The 26,179-nt window shown below is 41.0% G+C and overlaps 1 protein-coding gene across 1 annotated transcript in view; it reads right to left on the bottom strand.

Moving 5' to 3' along the window:
* Positions 1-25,318, bottom strand: part of ZDHHC9 (zDHHC palmitoyltransferase 9) — a gene marked incomplete at both ends in the record, with an annotated part of 45,540 nt that extends 20,222 nt beyond the window's left edge. The window contains 2 exon segments of the mRNA XM_080719397.1: positions 7,789-7,949; positions 25,152-25,318. Of these exon segments, the coding sequence (XP_080575523.1) occupies positions 7,789-7,949; positions 25,152-25,318 (328 nt within the window).
* Positions 25,319-26,179: the final 861 nt, after the last annotated feature.

The following is a 26,179-nucleotide window of genomic DNA, read 5'->3' as shown; positions in this document are numbered from 1 at the left end:
TAAAGGATGCAATTAATGAAGTAAAGGCCTCAATTCAAAGCACAAACAACCGATTTGACCACATGGAGAACAGAATCTCGCTTTTAGAAGATGATCAATACAAAAATGAACGCATAGTTTCTAATCTAGAAAAAAATATCCGACAGCAGGAATCTGATATTGAAGAAATATGGGCCCATTTTAAGAGAGCTAACCTAAGAATAATTGGAATAGAGGAGGAAAAAGAAAGTGAAACCAAAGGGATCAACAATCTCTTCAAGGAAGTAATAGCAGAAAATTTTCCAAACATAGAGCAAGAGGTTGATACACAGGTCCAGGAAACTTATAGAACTCCCTTTAGACAGGATCGGAGAAGAGGATCCCCATGCCACATAATTGTCAAAATGACCAATGTGGAAGCCAAGCAGAGAATCTTAAAGGCAACAAAAACAAAGGGCCAAGTGACATTCAGAGGCAAACCAATTACAATCACTCCAGACTTCCCAAACCAAGTCATGAGAGCCAGAAAGGCTTGGAGTAACATATTCCAAACTCTGAAAGAAAACAACTTCCAGCCAAAAATTTCCTACCCAGCAAAACTTTCTATCAAATTAGATGGGGAAATAAGAAGCATCCATGACAAACAGAAACTGAAGGAATTTATGTCTTCAAAACCAGCGCTAGAGAAAATACTCCAAGAGATTAACTACAAAGAAGAAATAGGTAACACACACCAGAACCAGAGAAACAAGATTTTCCATCCAACAGACAACTAAGATTGGTTATCTGTGGAGATTCATTATTTATGTTAGTCTTTTACCTATCTCTAAATTTTATTGTTTGCCTTTATTGTTGTTAATTTTTAGGATTTCTAGTTGGAATATTAATATACATTCAGATATAGCATTTGGAAATATTTTATCCCATTCTATTAGTAACTTTTAACTCTGTTTACATTGTCTTTGGATATACAATATTTTTTTTATTTTTTAGGGAGTTTGTATACTCTTCTGTTGCCTGTGCCATTGAAATCATATCCAAGAAATCACTGCCAATTTCAATGTTGTGAGGTTTTATGACCCAGATTTTCTTCTAAAAGTTTATAGTCTTAAGATTTATATTTAGGTCTTTTATCTATTTTGAGTTAATACTTGTATATGGGATTAGGTAAGGGTCCAATTTTATTCTTTTCCATGTAATTATTATTTTTCAACAATATTTAGTTAAAAGATTATTATTTCCACCACCAAATGTTCGTGGAAACCTTGTCAAAAATAACTTGACAATATAGGGAAGAATTTAGCTCTAGGCTTTTATTTAACTCCAATGGTTTATATATCTGCCTTTAGAACAGTACTACACTGTTTCAATTATTGTAGCTTTATATGGTTTGAAATCAGAAAATATATATCTTCTAGCTTTGTTCTTTTTCAAGATCGTTTTGGGTATCTAGAATCCATATTCCATATTAGGATAGATTTTTTTTTCTTTTTTTTTTTTTATTGGTGCACTGTATTCATACATCATAGTAGGATACATACTTTTGTAGACATACATGCACACTTTTCCCAGTCAGCCCCCACCCAATCCCCACCCCATTCTCTCCCTATCCCTCCCTCCCATGCTTGGCTTAGTAGTTGACATCTAGTATTATGGCAATTTATCTAAAATTAAAAATGATAATCTCACATAACAGTTTCATTTGTCTGATACCAAGCTTTTGATGACTTAAAGATAACATTTCAATATTTCTTTTTGCTTTCTTTCTTACAGAGAATATTGTTTTTCTATTTTTTAGGTGAAACTATCATATATTTATATATTTATTTTTCAGAAAAAAAAATCTATCCTAATATGGAATATGGAGTCTAGGTACCCAAAACGATCTTGAAAAAGAACAAAGCTAGAAGATGTATATTTTCTGATTTCAAACCATATAAAGCTACAATAATTGAAACAGTGTAGTACTATTCTAAAGGCAGATATATAAACCATTGGAGTTAAATAAAAGCTAGAGCTAAATTCTTCCCTATATTGTCAAGTTATTTTTGACAAGGTTTCCACGAACATTTGGTGGTGGAAATGATAATCTTTTAACTAAATATTGTTAAAAAATAATAATTACATGGAAAAGAATAAAATTGGACCCTTACCTAATCCCATATAGATTTTTTTCTGAAAAATAAATATATAAATATATGATAGTTTCACCTAAAAAATAGAAAAAAATATTCTCTGGTAAGAAAGAAAGCAAAAAGAAATATTGAAATGTTATCTTTAAGTCATCAAAAGCTTGGTATCAGACAAATGAAACTGTTATGTGAGATTATCATTTTTAAGTTTGGATAAATTGCTATAATACTAGATGTCAACCACTAAGCCAAGCATGGGAGGGAGGGATGGGGAGAGAATGGGGTGGGGATTCGGTGGGGGCTGACTGGGCGATGTGCATGTATGTCTACAAAAGTTTGTATCCCACTATGATGTATGAATACAGTGCACCAATAAAAAAAAAAGAAATACTGTCTTATTATCAGATGATAATCATTATGATGGTAATTGTACTACTATTATTATTGATCATTATGATGGTAATTTTATTACTATTATTATTTTGGATATGAATGTTTCTTTATTCAATATCAATTAATCTCAAACTCTGAAAAAATAAATAAAATATATGCATAAAAATACATACATAAGCATAAAATATGCAAGAAAAAGACAGAATTAGAAAAACAATTACTAAAATGAGGATATTATATGCTTTTTGAAAAAAGGGGTAAAACAAAATATAAACAAAATATAAAAATCACTGACAGTCTGTCAACTCAGAGATAGTCATACATCTATCAGGCATGGTGGTGCACATTTGTTATTCCAATACTTGAGAGGCTGAGACAAGAGGATTGCAGGTTCAAGGACAGCCTCAGCATCTTAGCAAGACTCTCAGCAACCTAACAAGACCCTGTTTCAAAACAAAAATTGAAAAGGGCTGAGGGTATATCTAGGGGGTTTGAATGCCCCTGGATTCAATCCCTAGTACCTCAGGAAAAAAATGAGTTGGGCATGTTGGCACACAACTGTATTCCAAGTATTTTGGGAGGCTGAGACAAAATAATAACATGTTTGAGGACAGATGCAGCCACTTAATGAGACTCTCAGCAACTTGGCAAGGCACTGTTTCAAGACCAAAAAAAATTTAATAGCTGGGGGCATAGCTCAGATGTAGAACACCACTGGGTTCAATCTCTGGTAACACACACACACACACACACACACACACACACACACACACACATGATGTTGCATGCAAAAACTTAAAACTTTATAACCAAAAGATTATATCCCCTTTGATCACTCAATCCCAGTCCCTTCCTTCCTTTCCCAAGAAAATATTCATGTGTTAAATTTATTTTTTTTCATCTAACCCCAATCAGAGTGGCAAGCATAAAGAAATCAAATAACAACAAATGCTGGTGAGGATGTGGGGAAAGAGGAACTCTTTTACACTGTTGGTGGGTGTGCAAAGTAGTTCAGCCACTATGGAGATCAGTGTGGAGATTCCTTAGAAAACTGGGAATGGATCCACCATATGATCTGGCTATACCACTCCTGGGTATCTTTCCAAAGGGGTTGAAACCAGAAAACTACAATAACATATCCATACCCATATTCATAGCAACACACTTCGTAAGAGCCAAAATATGGAACCAACCTAACTCTCCATCAACAGATGGATTGCAAAATTATGGAAAATACACAACAATGGAATTCTACTCAGCTATAAAGAAGAACAAAATCATATCATTCTCAAGAAGATGGAAAGACCTGGAGAACATTATGTTAAGTGAGATGAGCCAAGCACAGAAAGAGAAGGGACATATGTTTTCTGTAATATGCCCAAACTAGGGAGTATTAGGGATACCAGAGGGACTCCAGACAATGGAAGAGAAACCTCACAAAAGCTAGAATGGAAAGATAGGAGAGAAAGAAGGCTGAGGTTGATTAATGAAGGAGCTACATCCGAATTTGTGTAAAAATATAGCACAGTTAACCTGGACACTCATTGTTGGAGGGGGGAAGGGGAAGTGGGGGGGGAGGGAAAGTGGGGAGGAAGGTACATAGCATAGTCCAAATGTATACCATTTTCAATATGCTCCACATAAAAGTAAAAGAAATAAATTTTTTAAAATAAATAAATAAAAATTTTTGGTGGTACTGGGGCTGGAACCCAGGGGCATTTTACCTCCAAGCTACACCCCTAGCCCTATTTTGTATTCTTTATTTTGAAACAAGGTCTCACTAAGTTGCAGAGGGCCTCACTAAGTAGCTGAGGCTGGCCATGAACCTGCGATACTCCTGTCTCAGCCTCCCAAGTACTGGGATTACAGGTGTATGCCATCACACCTGGCTCTAAAATTCACTTCTGAAACAGAAAGAAAGGCACATTGAAGTCTGAGCCATAATATATGATACTGTCAGCATCAAAATAGCCATATTCATCTTTAAAAAACAAAAAAATGAGTGGAGCCTGGTAGGCCACACTTGTAATCCCAGAATTTGGGAGGATGCAACAGGAGGATCACGCAGGTTGGAAGCCAGCCTCAGCTACTTTGAGGCTCTCAGCAACTTAGTGAGACCCTGTTTCCAAATAAAATATAAAATAGGTCTGGGAATATAGCCTAGAGGTAGAAAGCCCCTGAGTTCCATCCCCAGTACCACAAAAAAAAAAAGAAAAATGATACACTAAAACCCCTTTTACAGTTTAAAATATCTATTATTTCCTTTAGCAAAAACCTTAGAGACCCATTAAAGAGAATCCTTAATTACTAGGTGAAAGGGTATAAGTCCCTAAAGCCTGTATTATTTATTGCCAAACTGTTTCCCAAACAAATTGTATGAGTATGCACTCTTGCTCATCCACAGCATATGAGAGTGTCTGTCTTGTGTACCCTTTTCACACAGAATAATTCTAAAAACAGAGTATTTTTCAATTCGCTTTGATTTTAAAAATATCTGCTGAGCAGGGCATGGTGGCACACACTTATAATCCCAGTACTTGGGAGGCTGAAACAGGAGGATTACCTCACTAAGGATCACAGGTTTGTAACCAATCTCAGCTATCTAGTGAGACCCTCTGCAACTTAGTAAAACACTGTTTCAAAATAATAGGGCTGGGACTATAGCCGGGAGGTATAATACCCCTGGATTAAATCCCCAGTACTGAAAAATAAAAATCTGACATATGAAGAATTTTTCCTTTTTCTACGGAGTGGGGTAGGTGCTGTGAAATCAATCAGTAACAGTGTATTACATCTTTAAAAATAAATGGGAATAGCTATTCATTAGAGGATGATATAAGTACTGGTCATGCTACTTGAATATTCCTTTGTATATATTTTTTGGATATTGGAAATTGAACTCAAGGGTGTCCTACCTCTGAGCTACACCCCCAACCCTCTTTATTTTTTATTTTGAAGCAGAGTCTCACTAAGTTATCACACACTGGCCTTGAATCTGTGATTCTAATGTCTCAGCCTCCCAGATACTGGCATTATAGGCAAGCACTGTCACACCTGGGCTTCCATATGCTTCACATGAAGGCACCTGGGAGTCCATGCTTCATTCTCCTCACAGAAGGCGCTATGAAGCAAAGGGATGATATGACTTCTCTCCCCATCCCTCTCTCCACAGCATACCCAGTACAGGGCTGAATATAAACTGACAAAAACCTGCTAAAATATACACATTAATTCAAGAATGCACTCTTCCACCCAGAGAAATATTCTAAATGCAGAGATCACAATCTGAGAGCTTGAGTTTGTGTCCCAAGCCCAGTGATAGAGGAGAAAAAAGATAACCTTATTGACAACCTGCTGTGAGATGCCGGAGACAAGTCAAGGTACTGCCTTGACCCTTAGTTTCTCCATATGGGAACCAAAAGGGGACTATAAAAAATAACCCAGATGGAGATTGAAAAAAACAGCACTTAGATCTCTGCCTCTCTCTCCCTCCCTCTCTCCCTCTCTCTCTCTCTCTCTCTCTCTCTCTCTCTCTCTCTCTCTCTCACTGGTGATTGAACCCAGGGGCATTCTACCTCCAAGATATACTCCCAGACCTACTTTTTATTCTTTATTTTTGAAACAGGGTCTCACTAAGTTGTGGAGATCCTCACTAGGTAGGTGAGTCTGGCCACAACCTGTAATCCTCCTGTCTCAACCCCCACATACTGGGATTACACGCATGTGCCACCATGCCCAGCTTTATTTTTTATTTTAAAACAGGATCTTGATAGGTTGGTGAGGATCTTGATAAGTTACTAAGTCTAGTCTGTGTGTGTGTGTGTGTGTGTGTGTGTGTGTGTGTGTGTGTGTGTGTTACCAGGGATGGAACCCAGGGGCATTCATTCTACCTCTGAGCTACAACCTCAGCCAATTTTTTATTCTTTATTTGGAAACAGGGTCTCACTGAGTTGTAGAGGGCCTCACTAAGTAGCTAGGGCTGTTTGCGAACTGCAATCCTCCTGTCTCGGCCTCCCAAATACTAGGATTATAGATGTGTGCCACCATGCCCAGCTATGTGAAGCATTTGAATCTCTGTCTGAAATATTATTAACCTCAGCTGCATACTGTACAATACTGAGCCTGTAATTGCTTCCTCTACCTCTCCTAGAATTCACAGTGGTTCCTGGCACCACTGATGCCCCTCTCACCTTCTGTATTCCCTAAAGTAGGAATTCTCTTGGTCAGAGGTCCCATGTACATGTTTTTGAAAGTTTAAGAATTCCTGAAATTATATCCAAACTTGTATATATGTGCATGCATGTAGGAATATTTTATGGGGGAAAGAGTTTAAAACTTTTGTCAAGAAAACAAATGTGTTGGTGACACTCTCACCTCCCCAAAGAAAACATAATTCTCAAAATCCAGGAGTGAGCCAGACATGGGAGCATACACTTGTAATCCTGGAGGCTTAGACAGGAGGATCATAGGTTCGAGACCAGACTCCAGAATTTATTGGAGTCTCAACAATTTAATAAGATCTTGTTTCAAAATAAGAAAATAAAAAGGGCTGGAGGTATAGCTTAGAGGTAGATGCCACTAGGTTCAATCTTCAGCACAAAAAAAATCCAGGCATGGTGGTACACACCTGTAATCACAGTACTAGGGAGACTGAGACAGGAGGAACACAGGTTCAAGGACAGACCAGCAAGTAGTGAGACACTCAGCAACCTAGAGGGACCCTGTTTCAAAATAAAAATAAAATAGGGCTGAGGGTGTAACTCAAAAGTAGAATGCCCCTGGATTCCATTCTCAGTACCACACACACAAACAAAAATATCCTCTAGAAAGCAATGTAGTCAGACGTTGGTGACAAATCCTTCCTGCAGTCCAACCCAACGCAAGGGAAAACAAAGCATAAGACTTTAGAATCTTGCTATACTGCCCAAGTGTAGTGGCACATACTTATAATTCCAGTACTTGGGAGACATGAGGATCACAAGTTCGTGACCAGCCTCAGCTACTTAGTGAGGCCCGCTGCAACTTAGCAAGACGCCATTTCAAAATAAAGAATAAAAAATAGAGCTGGAAGTGTAGCTCAGAGGTAGAATGCCCCTGGGTTCAATCCTCAGTACCACAAAAAAAAGAAACTTTTTATATCTGTCTTAATAAATTCACACTGTGGTCATGATCTTCATTTCAGGATCCCAGAGAGAAAAAAACTAGAATCATAGATTGCAAATCTGCAACTATTATTATGATCCCGTTCCTTACTGAACATTGTATAGGTGGTTGGGAGACTCACCTATCTCCATTTCTATGAAAGCTGCTTCATCTGGTAGGGCCCGAGGAATCACTCCAGGGTCACTGAAACTGGTCCTCAACAGTGTGGCCATGGAGAAAAGGAAGAGCATAGCAGCAAACACAGGGATGGCAGGAGACAGCTGAACCGCCAGGTAACGACACCTGAAGAAAGCAAGCAATTCAACATTTAATTATACCTATCTTATGTTGATCTCCACTTGCTACAAGTTTGTCACTATGGTCTCCACAACAAAATCAGCAGTATCCCAAGGGCAGGGACCATGCTATTTATTCTCTTAGAATACCTAACACATTCTTAATTGATCAATGCCACTTGAAACACACAAAGATAGTCTTAAAAGACTTCCCTTATCCCCAAGCTAACCTATGCCTGCTACCAAGCCACTGGAAGCCACATTTCCTCTGCCAGGAGTGGTGATGCATGTCTATAATCCCAGTATACCTGGCTGCACTAAGTTCTTTAAATGTATTATTTCTTCCAATTCCCACACTAAATCTATGAAGTAGATTATCTTATACCTATTTGATAGATGAAGAATCTGAGACTCAAAAAAGTCTTGTCTCCTCCAAAAGGTCTATGATATGTTGCGGTAATCTCTCCCTTCTCCACTCCCTGTAATCTTATTGCAGAGCCCTATATTATTTCCTAGATTTTTCTCAGAATGTTATTTACAACTCCCCTGACTGGACTTCATAAGAGCAAGAACTTGGTCTTATTGGACCAGGAACTCTTGGGTTTAAATTGGACCAGGAACTCTTGGGTGACTTAGGCAACTTCAGTCTCCTTATCTGTAAAAGGAAGATAATCACTGTACTTGAGGGTGTCATCATTTGGATCAAATGCACTAATATGAATAAAATGCATAGAGTGCACTTGACATATGGTAAATGCTAAATAAATGTCAGCTATTTACATTATCATCATGATTCAATATTTCCCAGGCCCTAATACAAATGGGAGAGAAGCTAACAATAAATACTTGTTGATCTAAACTGAATTTCAAACCCAGTCATTGGGAATATGTGATGATAGTTACCACTGACCTATTTTTATCCTCCTCCTGAGGCATATTTCTCCTTGAAAACAGAGATCTTCACTGGAGGTAAACTATAAGTGGTTGAGTAAGGAGCAGAGAGAGAGAGAGCAGAGAAAGTAAGCTAAGGAAAAAGCTTACCTTGTCAACATGGGGCATAAGCATTCTGCAGCTCATTCAGGGCAAATGTTTAACCCCAGGTTCTATATTCACTGCAGTTTCTCTACAACCCCTGTGAGATCCTCCCGCTGCCTCCCTGCCACATGCTCAACTGCATGGAGGAATGCAAACCAACTCTTATATTAGGCTAAGCAGTCTGTGCTAAAGGTGTACATATGCATTAAACCTGGGAGATTATTTTAGTGGCTGTTTTATTTGCTTGCTTGCTTGCTTGCTTACTTGTTTTTAGCACAACCCTTGGACTTAGCTTGCTTTTTAATGATTTACTACCTTTTCCTAAAGTCCAAGTGGTGGGGTTGAAAACTGAAGGATCTGGCAGCTGAGTTCAGGGTAATTAAGGTTCATGTATTTCCCTAGCTTGTAGATTACCCTCCTTCCCATCATTCTCCCCCACAGATATGCATAAAAAACTGAATTCAGAAACAAAAATCATCACCACTTATCAGGGACCCAAAGGATTCAGAAGACACATAGGCTTTGTTTTATGAAAAAGTCAAGTGAAATCACCACACTAAGCCAGGTATGGTGGCATACGCTTGTAATCCCAGTACTTGGGAGGCTGAGACAGGAGGATCAGGGGTTCATAGCCAGCCTCGGTCAGACCCTATTTCAAAATAAAGAATAAGCCAGGAGTGGTGGCGCACGCTTGTAATTCCAACATTAGGCAGGCTGAGACCAGAGGATCATGGTTTACAGACAGCCTCAGCTACTTAGTGAGGCCCTCTGCAACTTAGTGAGACCCTGTTTCAAAATAAAGAATAAAAAATAGGGCAGGGGTGTAGCTTGGAGGTTGAATGCCCCTGGGTTCCATCCCCAGTCCCGCAAAAATAAAAAATAAAAAACCAGACTGGGGGTATAGTTCAGAGGTTGAATGCTCCTGGGTTCCATCCCCAGTACTGCAAAAAAAAAAAAAAAAAAATCACCACACTAACAGAAAACAGCCATCTTCCTAGTCACTGCCCATACCTAAGATTACTCCTGAAAACAAAGTAATATCTCCAGGACTCAAACTGCCCTGAGTATAGTCTCCAATCAAAAACTGGTAAAAAGGCCGGGCGTGGTGGCGCACGCTTGTAATCCCCGCGCTTGGGAGGCAGAGACAGGAGGATCGCGCAGGTTTGAAGCCAGCCGCGCGTGCTGGCTTAGGAGACCCTGTTTCCAAATAAAAATGGAAAAATAGGTCTGGGCGTATAGCACGGAGGTAGAAGGGCTTCCAGGAACCCCAGTACCACACACACACACAAAAAAAAAAAAACCTGGCAAAAAATAATCAGAGCTATCTGATTAGTTACCAACGGGGCCTTATTTCTTTTTATTAAAAGGACATGATGTAGCCTGGCGTGGTGGCGCATGCTTATAATCCCAGCATTTGGGAGGCTAAGACCGGAGGATCACAGTTTCCGGAGGCTAAGACCAGAGGATCGCAGTTCATGGACAGCCTCAGCTACTTAGTGAGGCACTCCGTAACTTAGTGAGACCTTGTTTCAAAAAAAGAATTAAAAAAAAAAAAACAGGGCAGAGGGTGTAGCTCGGAGGTCAAATGCCCCTGGGTTCCATCCCCAGACCCATCAAGAGAAAAAAAAAAAGGACATGATGTACTGTAATCTCAATACTTGGAAGGCTGAGACAGGAAGACTGCAGGTTCAAGGCCAGCCTCAGCATATAAAAAGGGTTAGTGGTATAGCTCAATGTAGAATGCCACTGGGTTCAATTCCTAGTACCACAAAAAAAGAAGAACTAATACAGAGCAATAGAAAAATCATCCCTCGCCAAATTCAAAATGAACACTTCTCCCTGCACAGGAGGACCCAAGCTTAACTAAGTCCAGTCCCAACACCTGCTTGTAGACCAGACAAAAGGCAACAGATTGAATTATGCTACGCCATCAAGGAGAAAGGTCTCTGTAATCTCCACACAGACTATCTTCTGCACCTGCTACAACAATCCACTCTGTGTCAACAAGTAGACAACAGGCCCATTGTATTGTTCTCCTCAAGATGAGGCTACTGGCATCCAGTTGTCTCTAGTGAGTGTGTGTGGCTGGGAAGGCAGATGTGAGACTAGCAGGCCTTTCTACTCTGAGTAAAAGGAAACTTTGAGAGCCAGCACAATTGTAAACTACAATCCAACAGTGTCTGTCTTCAAAAGTTATGATTTTAAAAAATACCCACCAAAAAAATAAATAAAAATAAAAAATAAAAAATACCCTCTAAGACCAGGCATGGATGCATGCACTTGTAATCCCAGTACTTGGGAGGCTGAGACAGGAGGATCGCACAGGTTCAAAGCCAGCCTTAGCTACTTAGTGAGGCTCTCAGCAACTTAGTGAGACCCTGTTTCCAAATAAAGTACAAAATAGGCCTGGGAGTGTAGCCCGGAGGTTGAAAAGCCCCTGGGTTCCACCCCCAGTACAAAAAAAATACCCTCTAAGATAGACATGGTGGAAGTACCTATAGTCCCAGATACTCAGGAAGCTGAGGTGGGAGGATCACTTAAGTTCATGAGATCAAGACCAGCCTGGACAACATAGCACATGCTTATAAACAATACTTGAGAGGCTGAGACAGGAGAATCACAGGTTCAAAGCCAGCCTCGGCAACATAGCAAGGCTCTAAGAAACCTAGTGAGACCCTGTTTCCAAATAAAGAAATAAAATTGGGCTGAGGACATAGCTTGGAAGTAGACTGCCTCTAGGTTCAATCTCCAGTACCAGAAAAAAGAAATTACTTGAAAATTGCTAAAAAGATTTGAAATGTTCTCACCATAAAAGAGGTAAATACGTGAAGTACTACGTATTTTAAATAGCTATTCTTTTTTATAATATACATACATCAAAGCATCATGTTAAGAGCCAGGAGTGGTGGTGCATGCCTGTAATCCCAGTACTTAGGAGGCTGAGATAGAAGGATTGCAGGTTCCATACCAGCTTTAGCAATTTAGCAAGACTCTCATCAATCTAGTTTCCAAACAAAAATTAAATAAGGCTCAGGGTGTATCTCGGAGATAGAATCCCCCTGGACTCAATCCCCAGCACCACACACAAACAAAACCCCCACCATGTTATCCACCATAAATATACATATACATAATTTGTATTTGTCAACTGAAGACTTTATAAATGTCCCCCTAGATTACTCTCATAACTGCAGGAAGCTAGAGGTCTGTCTCTGGCAAAAAATAAGCTATGTGAAAGTTTGATGATGATTCCCAAAAGTTAGTGATGTTTATTTATCTTCAAACATCACTAATTTGTCTTAGAGATAGACTGGATCTGTCACATAAACATAACTGAACATAAATTGTATTTGAAACCCCCTCATATTTTCTGCCTATATCATTCCTTGGAATAATGATATCCATACACTTCTGGAAACAGAACTTCCCTTTGTCTTCCAAGTACCAAGAAGCCTTCCTCCTTCCAGGGGGTTAGAAGTTCCTATTCTCGATTGTGAATTTTACAAAGTTAGCCATGTCCCCACCTATTCTTCATTTCTGCCATCAAAAGAAACAATATCATTTAAGCTAGCATCCATCAATGTTTGGACTAGACTCAGGCTTCCATGGCTGAGCTAGAGGACTGGACAACCATATGTCCCCATGGGCCACATGGTGGTACTGACCAGCAGTAACCAGCAGTGCCAGGCTGGCCTGGTACGTCATGTCCCATCCCCCAGCCCTAGCATATTAGTTCATTGGAGGGATGATAAGGAGGGATGATAATGTCAGAAACTTTAATTTCCCTGAAAAAAAAACAAGAGATTCATGAGTAGAGCTGGTAAGAGACCAGATTCCATGGCAAGACTGTGCCTCACAGAGGCAATTTGAATTGCTAGTCTATAGAGTACTCTGATTTTAGTCTCCCCAGTAGCCTTCTTGCTATATGTTTTATGTTTTATTTGTTCTTTTATTTATTTTTTTATTTTTTTACGGGTCTGGGGATGTAACCCAGAGGCATTTGACCTCCGAGCTACACCCCCTGCCCAATTTTTTATTCTTTATTTTGAAACACGGTCTCACTGAGTTGCGGAGGGCCTCACTAAGTAGCTGAGGCTGTCCACAAACCGCGATCCTCCAGGTCTCCGCCTCCCAAATGCTGGAATTACAAGCGTGCGCCACGACGCCCAGCTTTGTTTGTTCTTTTAGTATGTCACTAAATCAGCCAACAAGCATTTATCAGTCCAACAAATGAAGAACAAGAGAAATACGATTTAATTTTGTTATGGAAAACAACATATGAAATAGCTAAAAATAGTATAAGACCAATAATCAAGTGTTAGATTAGTGATTCAGATTCTAAGGACTATAAGTGGTCAGAAAAGAGCTCTCTTGGGGACCTAGAAGTTGCCTGAAACTGCCCTAGTAGCAGCTATTAAGGATGGTTTAAGGAAGACCTACACTTAGAACATCAGGGAAGGGCCAGGGTTCAGATAGCTTCATGATGCCCTTTGGTCCTCCTTGATAGGAATAAGCCTCTGCTCTAAGTCCTCCCAGACACTGATGGTTGTCTATTCTCTTACTACCTACCTGATGTAGACGAAAGTCTGGATACCCACGAAATTTGTGTTGAAATCTAAACCCCAATATGATGGTATTTGGAGGTGTCCAGGGCCTTTGATAGGTGATTAGGTCACCTAAGGACCTACCCTCACAAATGGGATTTATAAAAGAAACCCTAGAGAACCCCATGCCCTTTCTGCAATAAGAGGCCACCCACAGCAAGAAGACAGCCATCCAGGAAGCAGACCTTCAACAGACAATGAATCTGCCAGTGCTTTGATGTAGGACTTTACAATCTCTATAACTATGAGATATAAATTTTGATTGTTTACAAACCACCACATCTATGGTAGTTTGTGAGATAGCAGCTTGAAACAGATTAAGACTCAAACTCTAGAGCTTAATACATATAGAAAACCACCCATTAGACAGTGTCAAGGTTCTTCTGATAATACCCAGAGTCTTCTGAGAAGGAAAAAAGTTTACTTCTGTAATCTCAGTACTTGGGAAGCTGAGACAGGAGAGTCAGAGGTTCAAAGCCAGCCTTAGAAACTTAGACTCTCGGCAACTCAGTGTGACCCTGTTTATAAAATAGGACTAGGGATATACCTCAGCGGTAGAACCCCCCTGGGTTCAATCCCCAGTACCGCAAAAAAAAGTTTAACATTAAAAACAAAATTCAAACCGGGCATGGTGGCACACGCTTGTAATCCCAGTGTTTGGGAGGCTGAGACTGGAGGATTGCGGTTCACGGACAGCCTCAGCTACTTAGTGAGGCCCTCTGCAACTCAGTGAGACCCTGCTTCAAAATAAAGAATAAAAAAATAGGACAGGGGGTATAACTTGGAGGTCGAATGCCCCTGGGTTCCATCCCCAGACCCACAAAAAATAAAAAATAAAAATTGGCCAAGCGTGATGGCACGCACTTGTAATCCCCGCGCTTGGGAGGCTGAGCCAGGAGGATCGCACAGGTTCGAAGCCAGCCTCAGCTGCTTAGTGAGGCTCTCAGCAACTTAGTGAGACCCTGTTTCCAATTAAAGTAAAAAATAGGTCAGGGATGTAGTCCGGAGGTAGAAAAGCCCCTGGGTTCCACCCACAGTACCACAAAAAATATTCAAAATCAGGCTCCAGATGCACTGCGATGTGAAGGGCAGAAGAAAATGTGCAGCCCTCTTTTGCTCCTGTAACCATGGGGGGAAATTAATGGAAGAGGATTATTTTCCACCTCTGAAGTGATAAGCCATCCTCTCACAGAGGAAATTCAAAATTTGAATTCAAACTTGGTGTGGCAGCACACACCTTATAATCCCAGTATTTGGGAGGCTGACACAGGAGGATCTCAGGTTTGAGGACAGCTTCAACAATGTAGCGAGACTGTCTGCAACCTAGAGAGATCCTGTTTCTAAATAAAAACATGAAAAAAGGGCTAAGGGTGTAGCTCAGAAGTAGAATGCCCTTGGATTCAATATCTAGTACCATAAAAATCTGTATCCAAGAACCAGGAATGGTGGCACACACCTGTAATCCTGGTACTTGGGAGGCTGAGCCAGGAGGATCACAGGTTCAAAGCCAGCCTCAGCAATTTAGCAAGGCTTTCAACAACTTAGCAAGACCCCGTTTCCAAATAAAAAATAAAACAGGACTGGACAGGTAGCTTGGAGGTAGAATGCCCCTGGGTTCAATCCCCACTACCACACTGCACATACACACACAAACACACACACACACACACACACACACACACACACACACATCTGTATCCAAGAAAACCTAATCAGTAGTTGCCAAATTTCAGTTATAGCAACAAATTTAAAATTTCAATTACAGTATTCCCTTACTTAAGAACTTAGAACCAATTCCCTGCTCTCAACTATATTAAGCCTCAAACTACACATGCCAGGATTCTAAGGTCATCCATTAATTGGCCTTATTATCCCACAAGACTCCTGTCTTTTTATTGATCTATCCCATAAACATCCTACTAATTACACTGAATTAACTAGCTTCTTGCTATTGCAAGAGGCATGCAGTGTATCCTCTGTTCTTAAACACAAAACCAGCTCTGACATCTGAAAAGGAAGATTGAGTGGGTACCTTCGCTCCTTCAATGAACGTCTCAAATGACGTCAGCAGGCTGGAGGACATCTTTGTTTTTTGTGCTTGATTTTCACAAACGACGGGATCACTATACTCAAGACATTCTCAAAAGATGGGAGAGGCATTCAGTAGATACTGACAGTGTGGAACTTATACTATAAAAGGTGGTAGAGGCTGAAAACATACATGGGAATATGGAATGACAGAATCATAAAGAATTGTTCAAGGGAGCCAGGCATTGTGGTGCATGCTTATAATCCATCATTTTGGAGGCTGAAATAGGAGGATCGTGGTTCAAGGACAGCCTCCGCTACTTAGTGAGGCCCTTTGCAACTCAGTGAGAAATGTTTCAAAATAAAGAATTAAAAAAATAGGGCTGGGGGTGTCGCTCAGAGGTAGAATGTCCCTGGGTTCCATTCCCAATACCATAAAAAATAGAATTGTTAAAGGAAGCTGGGCATCTTGGCACATCCCTGTAATCCCAGGACATGGGATTACATGGGACAGAAGGATCCAAGGTTCAGGGTCAGCCTCAGTAACTCAGTGAGGCCCTCTGCAACTTAGTGAGACCCTGTTTCAAAATGTAAAAAATAAGGCCGGGCGTGGTGGTGCACGCTTGTCATCCCAGCGTTTGGGAGGCTGAGATAGGAGGATCGCGCAGGTTCGAAGCCAGCCTCAGCTACTTAGTGAGGCTCTCAACAACTTAGTGAGACCCTGTTTCCAAATAAAGTATAAAATAGGTCTGGGAGTACAGCCCGGAGTTAAAAAAAGCCCTGGGTTCCATCCCCAGTACCACCAAAAAAAATTTTTTAATTACAATTAAAAAATTAAAAATTAAATAGGGCTGAGGGTGTAGCTCAGAGGTAGAATTCCCCTTGGTTACATCCCCAGTAAAACACAAACACACACACACACACACACACACACACAGAATTGTTGAAGGAAAGCAAATTGTGCAAGAGAGAGACATAACCCAGCCTTTCCTCAAGGAACATGCTTTATCAGGAGTTAAATTTAGTTAAATACTGTAACACATCAATATTTTTTTTAAAAAACAGTATGTCTTGCTAAAACTGCTATTTGGTTGACCAAGTCACAGACAGACTCCTAGACTACATGAAGCATAAACTGACTTCCATAGGCTAATTCTCAGAGAATCCTATCTTGACTTGAAATGATGATAAAGTGACCATCCCTCTTCCCAATCTCACCTAGGGATATTCTTTATTCTTCCATGTCAAAATCTGGCTTTGCTTCATACAGTCCTATGGTTTCCTCAACCCTGATAACTGCATTGTCAGATCTGCTTTTTTATTTTCTGTACTCAGGATTGAACCCAGGGGCATTCTGCCTCCCAGCTATACCCCCCAGCCCTATTTTTTTTATTCTTTATTCTTTTTTTTTCATTGCTGGGGATGGAACCCAGGGGCATTCTACCTCCAAGCTATACCCCCAGCCCTATTTTTTTTATTCTTTATTCTTTTTTTTTCATTGCTGGGGATGGAACCCAGGGGCATTATACCTCTGAGCTACACCCCCTGCCCTATTTTTTATTCTTTATTTTGAATCAGGGTCTCACTGAGTTGCAGAGGACCTCACTAAGTAGCTGAGGCTGGCCACGAACCCCAATCCTCCTGTCTCAGCCTCCCAAATGCTGGGATTGCAAGCGTGCGCCACCACACCTGGCATTTTTTATTCTTTATTTTGAGACAAGGTCTCACTATGTTCTGAAGGGCCTCACTAAGTAGTTGAGGCTGGCTGTAAAACTGTGATCCTCATGTCTCAGCCTCCCAAGTACTGGGATTACAAGTGTGTGCCACCATGCCCAACCAGATCTGCTTTTTCTAATGCATTTGGTCACAAGGACATGATGCCCCTTGCATGAGGATCACCCTCAGAGTAACAAGGTAGAGAACACACATGGCTCCATTTGTCTCTAATCTACCCTCATCCTGACAATAGGATCTAGGAGTAGCCACAGAAGTGATGATCCCTAATCAATTCACAAAGCTCCTTGCATTGTCCATTCACATTTGAGATGGAACTCCAACTCCTGCAAGGCAACTGTAATGCCATGCTGGATTGCTGTCAGTTTTCTACAAAAATGCCTTCAGTTGCCGGGTGTAGTGGCGCTTACTTATAATCCCAGTACTTGGGAGGCTGGTAAAGGGAAACCATAGATTTGTGGCCAGCCTCAGCTATTTAGTGAGGCCCTCCACTACTCAGTGAAACCATGTATCAAAATAAAAAATAAAACATAGGGCTGTGGGTGTAGCTCCGAGGTAGAATGCCCTGGATTCAATTCCTAGTACTAAAAAAAGAAAGTAAAAAAAAAAATGCCTTCAGTTTCTAGGAGCATGCGCTTGGGAGACCCAAATAACCTAGGTAGGAACACACACCCTAGCTTGCAAGAACACAGATTATCCTGGTCTAAATTTGTGACCAGGGTATTCTGGCTTATAATATCCTGAATGTCTTCAGTATTCCATAGTCAAAAGGTGACGAAATGAATGGTAGTGTTCTATTGAGACACTGGTTGGTCAAGCAATCTTGATGAAATAACCTCACTTCTCTAGGCCTGGTTTCCTCACCCATAAAAGGATGTAGAGTCCAGCTCTCCCATCCTGTGAGTCTGTGAGTTAAAGACTATTACATTTGAAGTGCATCCAGAATGGATTTGTTCAACATTTATTAACTACCTACTCTATGTAAAGCCTGATATAGAGCACTATAAGGGCTACACAGATAGAGAAGGTAGTCACTGATCCTGAACAGGCTCCCTTAGAGTTGTGGGGGGAAAGTAAAAAGTGTGATACTATAGAATTCAGAAACATAAGAAATTTTATGTGACTGTTACAACAAGTGATGTGTACAATAAAAAGAATCTGAGTTAGGCATGGTGGTGCACGCTTGTAATCCCAGTACTTGGGAGGCTGAGATAGGAGGATCAAAGTTTAGAGGCCAGCCTCAGCTACTTAGGCCCTCTAAAGCTTAGTGAGACCCTGTTTCAAAATAAAGAATAAAAAATAGGGCTGGAGGTATAGCTCAGAGATAGAATGCCCCTGGGTTCAATCCCTGGTACTGCAGAGAGAGACAGACAGACAGACAGATGAAAGGAAAGGAGAGGAAAGGAAAGGAAAGGGAAGGGAAGGGAAGAGAAGGGAAGGGACAGGACGGAAAGGAAAAGAAAAGAATCTGAGTGGGGCGTGGTAGCATGGTGGCACACGTTTGTAATTCCAGTACCTGGGAGGCTAAGACAGTAGTATTGCAGTTTTGAGACCAGCCTCAACAACTTAACAAGACCCTGTTTCAAAAATTAAATAAATAAATAAATAAATAAATAAATAAATAAATAAACTCCAGGTGTGGTGGCACACACTAGTACAGTACTTAGGAGGCTAAGACAGGAGGATCGCAGATCTCAGCCAGCCTCACTCCACAACTTAGTGAGACCCTGTTTCAAAGAAAGAATAAAAAATAGGGCTGGGCATGTAGCTCAGAAGTAGAATGCCCCTGGGTCCAATCCCCAATATTATAAAAAAGGAAGGAAGATGGAAGGAAGGAAGGAAGGAAGGAAGGAAGGAAGGAAGGAAGGAAGGGTGGGTGAATGGATGGATCAGGCTGAGAGTATAGCTCAACGGTAGAATGCCCCTGGGTTCAGTGCCCAGTACCACACACACAAAAAAAAAAAATCTGAAACAGACAGAATTTGGATGAGCTAGGTGAAGTGGGGCAATTACTAAACAGTTGTTACAAAAAGCTTTTATCAGTTTATCCAATTCAAAACCCCCTCTACCAATAAGTATCAAAAGCACCTAGGAGCACCAATCTAACAGAAACTGATCTGAGGGCACCTTGATAGGATTTCCTCCATATACAGTACAGTGAGGGCATAAATACTTATCATAGCAGCAAGCTGCTTCTATTTCAGGGGTCAACAGTCGCACAATCAGCCATGCCTGGCAGTATATGCCTGCAATCCCAGTATTTGGGAGCTAAGACAAAAAAATCACAGGTTTGAGGCCAGTCTCAACAACTTAGCAAGCTTTTAGCAATTTAGCAAGACCCTATTCCAAAATTAAAAATCAAAAAAGGGATTTGGGGTACAGCTCAGAGGTAGAATGCCCCTGGGTTCAAACCCTCAGTACCCAAAAAATCAAGGCATCACACAGTCATTCTTGCCACAGAAGTCTGAAATAGCCGGGCATGGTGACGCATGCTTGAAATCCCAGTACTTGGGAGGCTGAAACAGGAAGATTGGAGGTTCATGGCCAGCCTCAGCTACTTTGAGAGAAACTCCACAACTTAGTGAGACCCTGTTTCAAAAATAAAGAATAAAAAATAGGGCTAAGGGTGTCGCTCAAAGGTAGAATGCCTCTGGGTTCAATCCATAGTACTGAAAAAAAAAGTCTGAAACAGCCAGTTATGGTGACACACACCTCTAATTTCAGTACTTGAAAGGCTGAGACAGGAGGATCGCAGGTTTGCTGCCAACATCAGCTACTTAGTGAGGCCCTCCACAACTTAGTGAGATCCTGTTTCAAAATAAAGAAGAATGTTGCACATTCTTCTGTGGTGGCGCACACTTGTAATCCCCGCGCTTGGGAGGCTGAGACAGGAGGATCGCGCAGGTTCCAAGCCAGCCTCAGCTACTGAGTGAGGCTCTCAGCAACTTAGTGAGACCCTGTTTCCAAATAAAATATAAAATAGATCTGAGAGTATAGCTCGGAGGTAGAAAGCCTCTGGGTTCCACCCCCAGTACCACCAAAAAATAAATAAGTAAATACATAAATAAATAAAAATAAAAAATAAAGAAGAAATTATGACTGGGGTTATAGTTTGGAGGAAGAATGACCCTGGGTTCAATCCCAAGTACCACCAAAAAATAAATAAATAAAAAGGGCTGGGGTTATTGCTCAGAGGTAGAATGTCCCTGGGTTCAATCCTCAGCATCCCCAAAATAGAATAGGGACCTTGAACATCCTAGAGGTCTGGTGACAAAGTTAAAAAAGAAAAAATAGGAAGCCAATTCCAGAAGACACTGTGCTTGGTCCTTTCCTAAGGAACATACTTTAGCAGGCAGTTGAGTATAACCAAATACTACCATAGTCCTTTAGTAGGTGGACAGCTTACAGGTTGTTGGTGCCATTCTGCCATATGTCCTGACACTCTAGGGCAAAGTAGTGGCTGTGTGTTTACCATGCAAGCTGGACAGGGTTTAAGCAGAAAAGACTGAAAATGGTTCCTGGGCTTAAGGCTGAAATTGGCTTACACACTCGCATTTCCTAAGTAGTTCATGCTGAGAATCAATTGGGAAGTCCTTTCTCTTTAAGTATTATACAATTTTCACTCTGCTTTTACATTTAAGCACATTTACTATGAAAACAATTACATTTAAATACAACTACCTACTGGTAATCTATACTCTGCTTTTGTGTGTCTTTGAATCTTCCAGAGAAATACAGAATTATACAGAATTTCAGGTCCTCAGAATTGCAAGAGATATAGTGATTATGAAGCCAAACTTCCCTGAGGAAGGCCACCCAGCCTCTTCAGAAATACTTCTAACAATACTGAGCTCACTGGCTCCTGAGTGAACAACCTTTTGTTTTGTTTTGTTTTATGCATTCAACCTACAGTCTGACCCACTGAAAATCACAGATCTTTCTCCTTTGAAAAGTCAATATTCATAAAGACAATAATCTAAAAATGCAAGGCAAAGCCGGGCGTGGTGGCGCATGCTTGTAATCCCAGCATTTGGGAGGCTGAGAACGGAGGATCGCGGGTCACGGACAGCCTCAGCTACTTAGTGAGGCCCTCCGCAACTCAGTGAGACCCTGTTTCAAAAATAAAGAATAAAAAAAATATGGCAGGGGGTGTATCAAGGAGGTAGAATGCCTCTGGGTTCCACCCCCAAACCCACAGAAAAAAATAAAAAATAAAATAAAAATACAAGGCATCCACTGACATTACTAACACTTGCATATATTTCATTAAGGGTCATCTATAAACCCAACAGATTTCTCAAGCCATCTGGCTGACACAGAGCTGTGCTACAAACAGCCATAAATCAGCTCACACTTGTTCCTAAGCACCTGCTACAAAAAGGACCCTGTTACTAAAATTCAGATCCAGATATGTCTCAAGATTTGGAATATTTTCCCACAAGGCAAAAATGCAGTAGCCATAGGATGAAGTCTATGCTTCTGGACAATTTAAGAATGAAAATAGACCGCCATTAAGCTATTCAAGCACCCTTGCCCAAAGGCAAAAGGCTAGCTCAGTTGATTTCCCGAGGTCTCACTGAGTTCTAATGCTAACAATGAAGTTCAGATGCTACCTATCCCCCCAAAACCTACCCTCCACTATGTGGTTCGTAGCAATTTATAGACTCCAAAAGAAAACTTTGACCAAAAAGAGAAATTTAATTCCTCAAAGGCATGCTGGTTTGCCTTGTATAGCCCATCATTGGTTAAGCACAAGGCTATGACTACCTAGAATGTACGTGTGTCTATACAGACAGACACACACATTCACAAACACAAATTCCACCATTCTCAGTAAAAGACAACTCATCACCAGGATCTCTCCTCTTTGCTAGATTTATACTTCCCCATTCCACTCCTTAGCCAACACATTTACTTCCTCCTCTCCTCCCTCTCCCAGCTCTACCTTCAAAATATTTACTTTTTTGAAGTAAACAGCTGGAACTCAGAAAAGTTTTACAAACAGCCTCACCCTCTGTATCTACAGGAAAAACACAAGAAATAATTCATGGTGGTAAGTCATCTTGGAAGAAAATTCAACCTGTCTCTGTCAAAGAGTAACCTGGCTAATGATAAGCTTCGTCCCATGAGCAGTTTGTCTACCAGGGCATTAGTGGAACAGATTCAAGTCAGAGTTTCTTGCTGGCTCCCAGATACAAAAAGGGCCGAACAGAAAATGTTCCGAGTTACAAGTTCTCCCTTGCCAGTCAAACTGGAAGTTTCCTGAACCCAGAGCCACCAACTCACTCAAGGCCTGGAAACAAGTCTCATCTCTATCATGAATGATTCCAGTCATAAAAATTGAATCAGAGATGTGGGAGAGAAAGCCAGGTGTGGTGGCACATGTTGTAATCCCAGCACTTGGGAGGCTGATACAGGAGGATTGCACAGGTTGGAAGCCAGCCTCAGCTACTAAGTGAGGCTCTCAGCAACTTAATGAGACCATGTTTCCAAATAAAGTATAAAATAGGTCTGGGAGTATAGACCAGAGGTAGAAAATCCCCTGGGTTCCACCCCAAGTACTACAAAAAAAAAAGTGGGAGAAACAAAAAGGGGGAAAGAGAGAGAGAATGACAGTAGAGTTCAGCTTTGACCTTCCAATAAGAAGCAAGGCAAAAATAAAGCAAAGAAAATTTGGAGAAGAGGGTGAGAAGAAGGAAAACAAATTGTTTTGTGTTACTCATATGCCTGCCTAACTGTACATGCACACTTGTATCACACACAAACACATGGTGAATACACGCGAGTGCAGACACTCAGCCATGAAACTCAAGACTAGAGAATAGCTAAGAAACCTTCAGCAACCTGCCTGATTTCACCAAATACTTCACAAAGTCAGCAGCAACAGCCAAAGGATCTTTAACAAAGAGCTCTTCTGACTGCTATTATAAACTGGCCCCACCACCACCACCACCACCACTTCCCCCTGATATTACTCAAACCAGCTGCAACCAGCAGAGTCTAGCAAAGCAACCCAAAAATCACTCTGGATACACTGGGAAAGTCTGCAGCTCTTACACATGGACAAAAATGAGCCCAAAGGGACCAGGTGTCATTTTAATTACCCATGAAGCCTAGTTATGGAGCCCCTTCCTATCTCCACTGGCCACATCTCAGCATAGAAATTCCATTTCCAGGCCACACATGCAAATGAACCTTGACAGGCTCATATCAGGTGTGGCTCTCAGTCTACATGAACATTAATTTGTTCCTCAAGGCCCTCCTTACAGTATTCACTAAAGAATTAGAACTGCTCCCATCCTTTGCGTGTAGAGCATTCTCAACATATCTAATAGCCTTGCCACAGTGCCCTAGAATTCAATTGGCCACCTCCCTAGAGCAGTAACCTACACAGACTTCAAACAGTGGCTCTAGTACTAGCTATTACATCACAGAAAAAAATAACTCCAAAGCTGACATCAGTTATATACAGAATAAAGGTTGGTTCACACTGAGTGATTTTGAAGGAAAAAAAGATCAACTCACTTTTGTGTGTGTATGTGTGGTGCTGGGAATGGAATCCACTACATCTGAGACACACCCCCAGACTGATTTCTTATTTTTGTTTTGAAATAGATCTTGTTAGGTTGCCGAGCTTGAACGTCTTGCTCACTAAGGTGCTGAGGCTGTTATCAAACCTGCACTCCTCCTGTTTCAGCCTCCCAAGTACTGGGATTACAAGCATGTGCCATCATGCCTGGCAAAATTCACTTTTTTTTTATTTTATTTTTGGTGCCAGGTGCATTCTACCTCTGAGCTACACCCCCAGCCCTATTTTTTTTTTTAGTTTGAAACAGTTGTGGAGGGCCTCACTAAGTATCTGAGGCTGGCCACAAATCTATGGTCCTTCTGTCTTAGCTTCCCAAGTACTGGGATTAGAGGCATGCACCACCACACCTGGCTTACAACTCCATTTTTTAAATTATTTTTTAATTTGCAGTACTGGGGATGGAGCCCAGGGCATTCGACCTCTGAGCTATACCCCCCCCAGCCTTATTTTTTAATTCTTTATTTTGAAACAGGGTCTCACTGAGTTGCAAAGGGCCTCACTAAGGAGCTGAGGCTGGCCACAAACCCCTGATCCTCCTGTCTCAGCCTCCCAAATGCTAGGATTACAAGCATGCGCCACCACGCCCAACCTTGTATTTTCAATTTAACAGCCATCTAAGAGCCAGAGCTTAAGGAAATGGGATCCATACTAACACACTTGAGTATTGTTAGATGATGTTATAATAAGAAGGAATACCCCTAGACTTGAGAGGGGTAGAGTGGAGGCAGTCTGTCATAAAGTTTCTGTCACTGAAAGGGGAGGACAGTATTTCCCTTATGCTCAAGTTTGTCAGGGGAAGCCCAAAATCAGCTATAAAACTGGTACCGAGCTGGCATGGTAGCACACACCTGTAATCCCAGTACTTGGAAAGCTGAGACAGCAGGATCACAGGTTCTCAGCCAGCCTCGGCTACTTAGTGAAGTCCCCCACAACTTAGTGATACCCTATTTCAAAATTAAAAATAAGATAGGGTTGAAGGTGCAGCTTAGAGGTAGAATGCCCTGGGTTCAATCCCCAGTGTCACACACACACTAAAAAATCTTAGTCCTTGTCAGAAGTACATACCACAAAGCAATTAATTCAGTTGGCATTACTATAGACGTTGTTCAAGAGGACAGTAAAAGCCATTAAGGACTAGCCAGAAACTCCTCAGAAAGAAAGTTCTTCCCCTTGACCCAAAGTAACCATAATAAGGCAACTCTACTCAATGGCAACTCACTCAAAGGCGAAGAAGAGTGTACATGTCCCCAGGATGAGGAAGAGTGTCAAATAGAAGATCCCCTTTTGACGGGCCATCATGACACGGCCATCACAACAGAAGGTGTTCCTGCCTGGGAGTTTCTCCCATTTCCGTGTCACCTTCTTTCTCACCACCATCACAGACATGATTGGAATTCCTGGTCCAAAATAGGCTCTGCAGTTACACAAGAGAAGATACAGAGGCTGAGCCCAGCTGTGAAATCACATGGCCTGCTATTACTGCTGCTGGGTCAAACATCATCAAAAGTCCAACTTCTGGCCCTAAGAAAAAACACAAAAAGGAAAAAGAATGAAGCAAGAATAAGAAAATGCAGTTTAAACTTCCTTTCCCAGAGGCAGAAAAATCAATACTGCATGAAGGAGTGGGGCTGGAGAAGCAGGGAAAGTATATTTCCAGTATGTGTTTATCCTCTAAAAGGAGAAACGAGTAAGGGTTCTCCAAAAAGAAGGAAATTGGCATTTCTTAAATCAACTGTATGCTTCCAAACTCATGTTGATGATTTGATAATTGTGGACACTTAGAACTAGAAGGGATTTTATAAGTGACCATCCCAATAATCTTATTTGTAAATGAGTAAACCAAGGACCAGAAAGAGGGTACAATTTATCCAGGGTCACAGGGAAGCAAAGTTGAGACAAGAAAACATGCCTGCTGATTTCCAGCCCAGAGTACTATCTGCTATGTAGTACAATGTCCTTTAATCTTCATTCAAAGGGCTTTAAAAATAACAGTCAAGTTTCTGTCCTTAAGGAGCTGTTCCTTTCCCCCTCCAATTCTTCACTTTCTTCAATTAGCCACTTGAATATGAATCACACCAGGGATAAGTCACCCTCAGACAGAGCTGAGAGATTCTGGATAATGTACATATACACACACTGTATTTATGCAAAACAGATTTCCCCTAATCAAACCCTCTGTAACTTCCTGAGTCCAAGAAATGAAATAATCTTGCTGCTCTAGCCTAACATTTGTGGGAATCTTAAACC

This window comes from Muscardinus avellanarius (genome assembly GCF_963383645.1).
Source record: "Muscardinus avellanarius genome assembly, chromosome: X".
Classification (NCBI taxonomy): Eukaryota; Metazoa; Chordata; class Mammalia; order Rodentia; family Gliridae; genus Muscardinus; species Muscardinus avellanarius.
The sequence above is the reverse complement of the archived record's forward strand: the minus strand, read 5'-3'. Positions and strand labels throughout refer to the sequence as shown.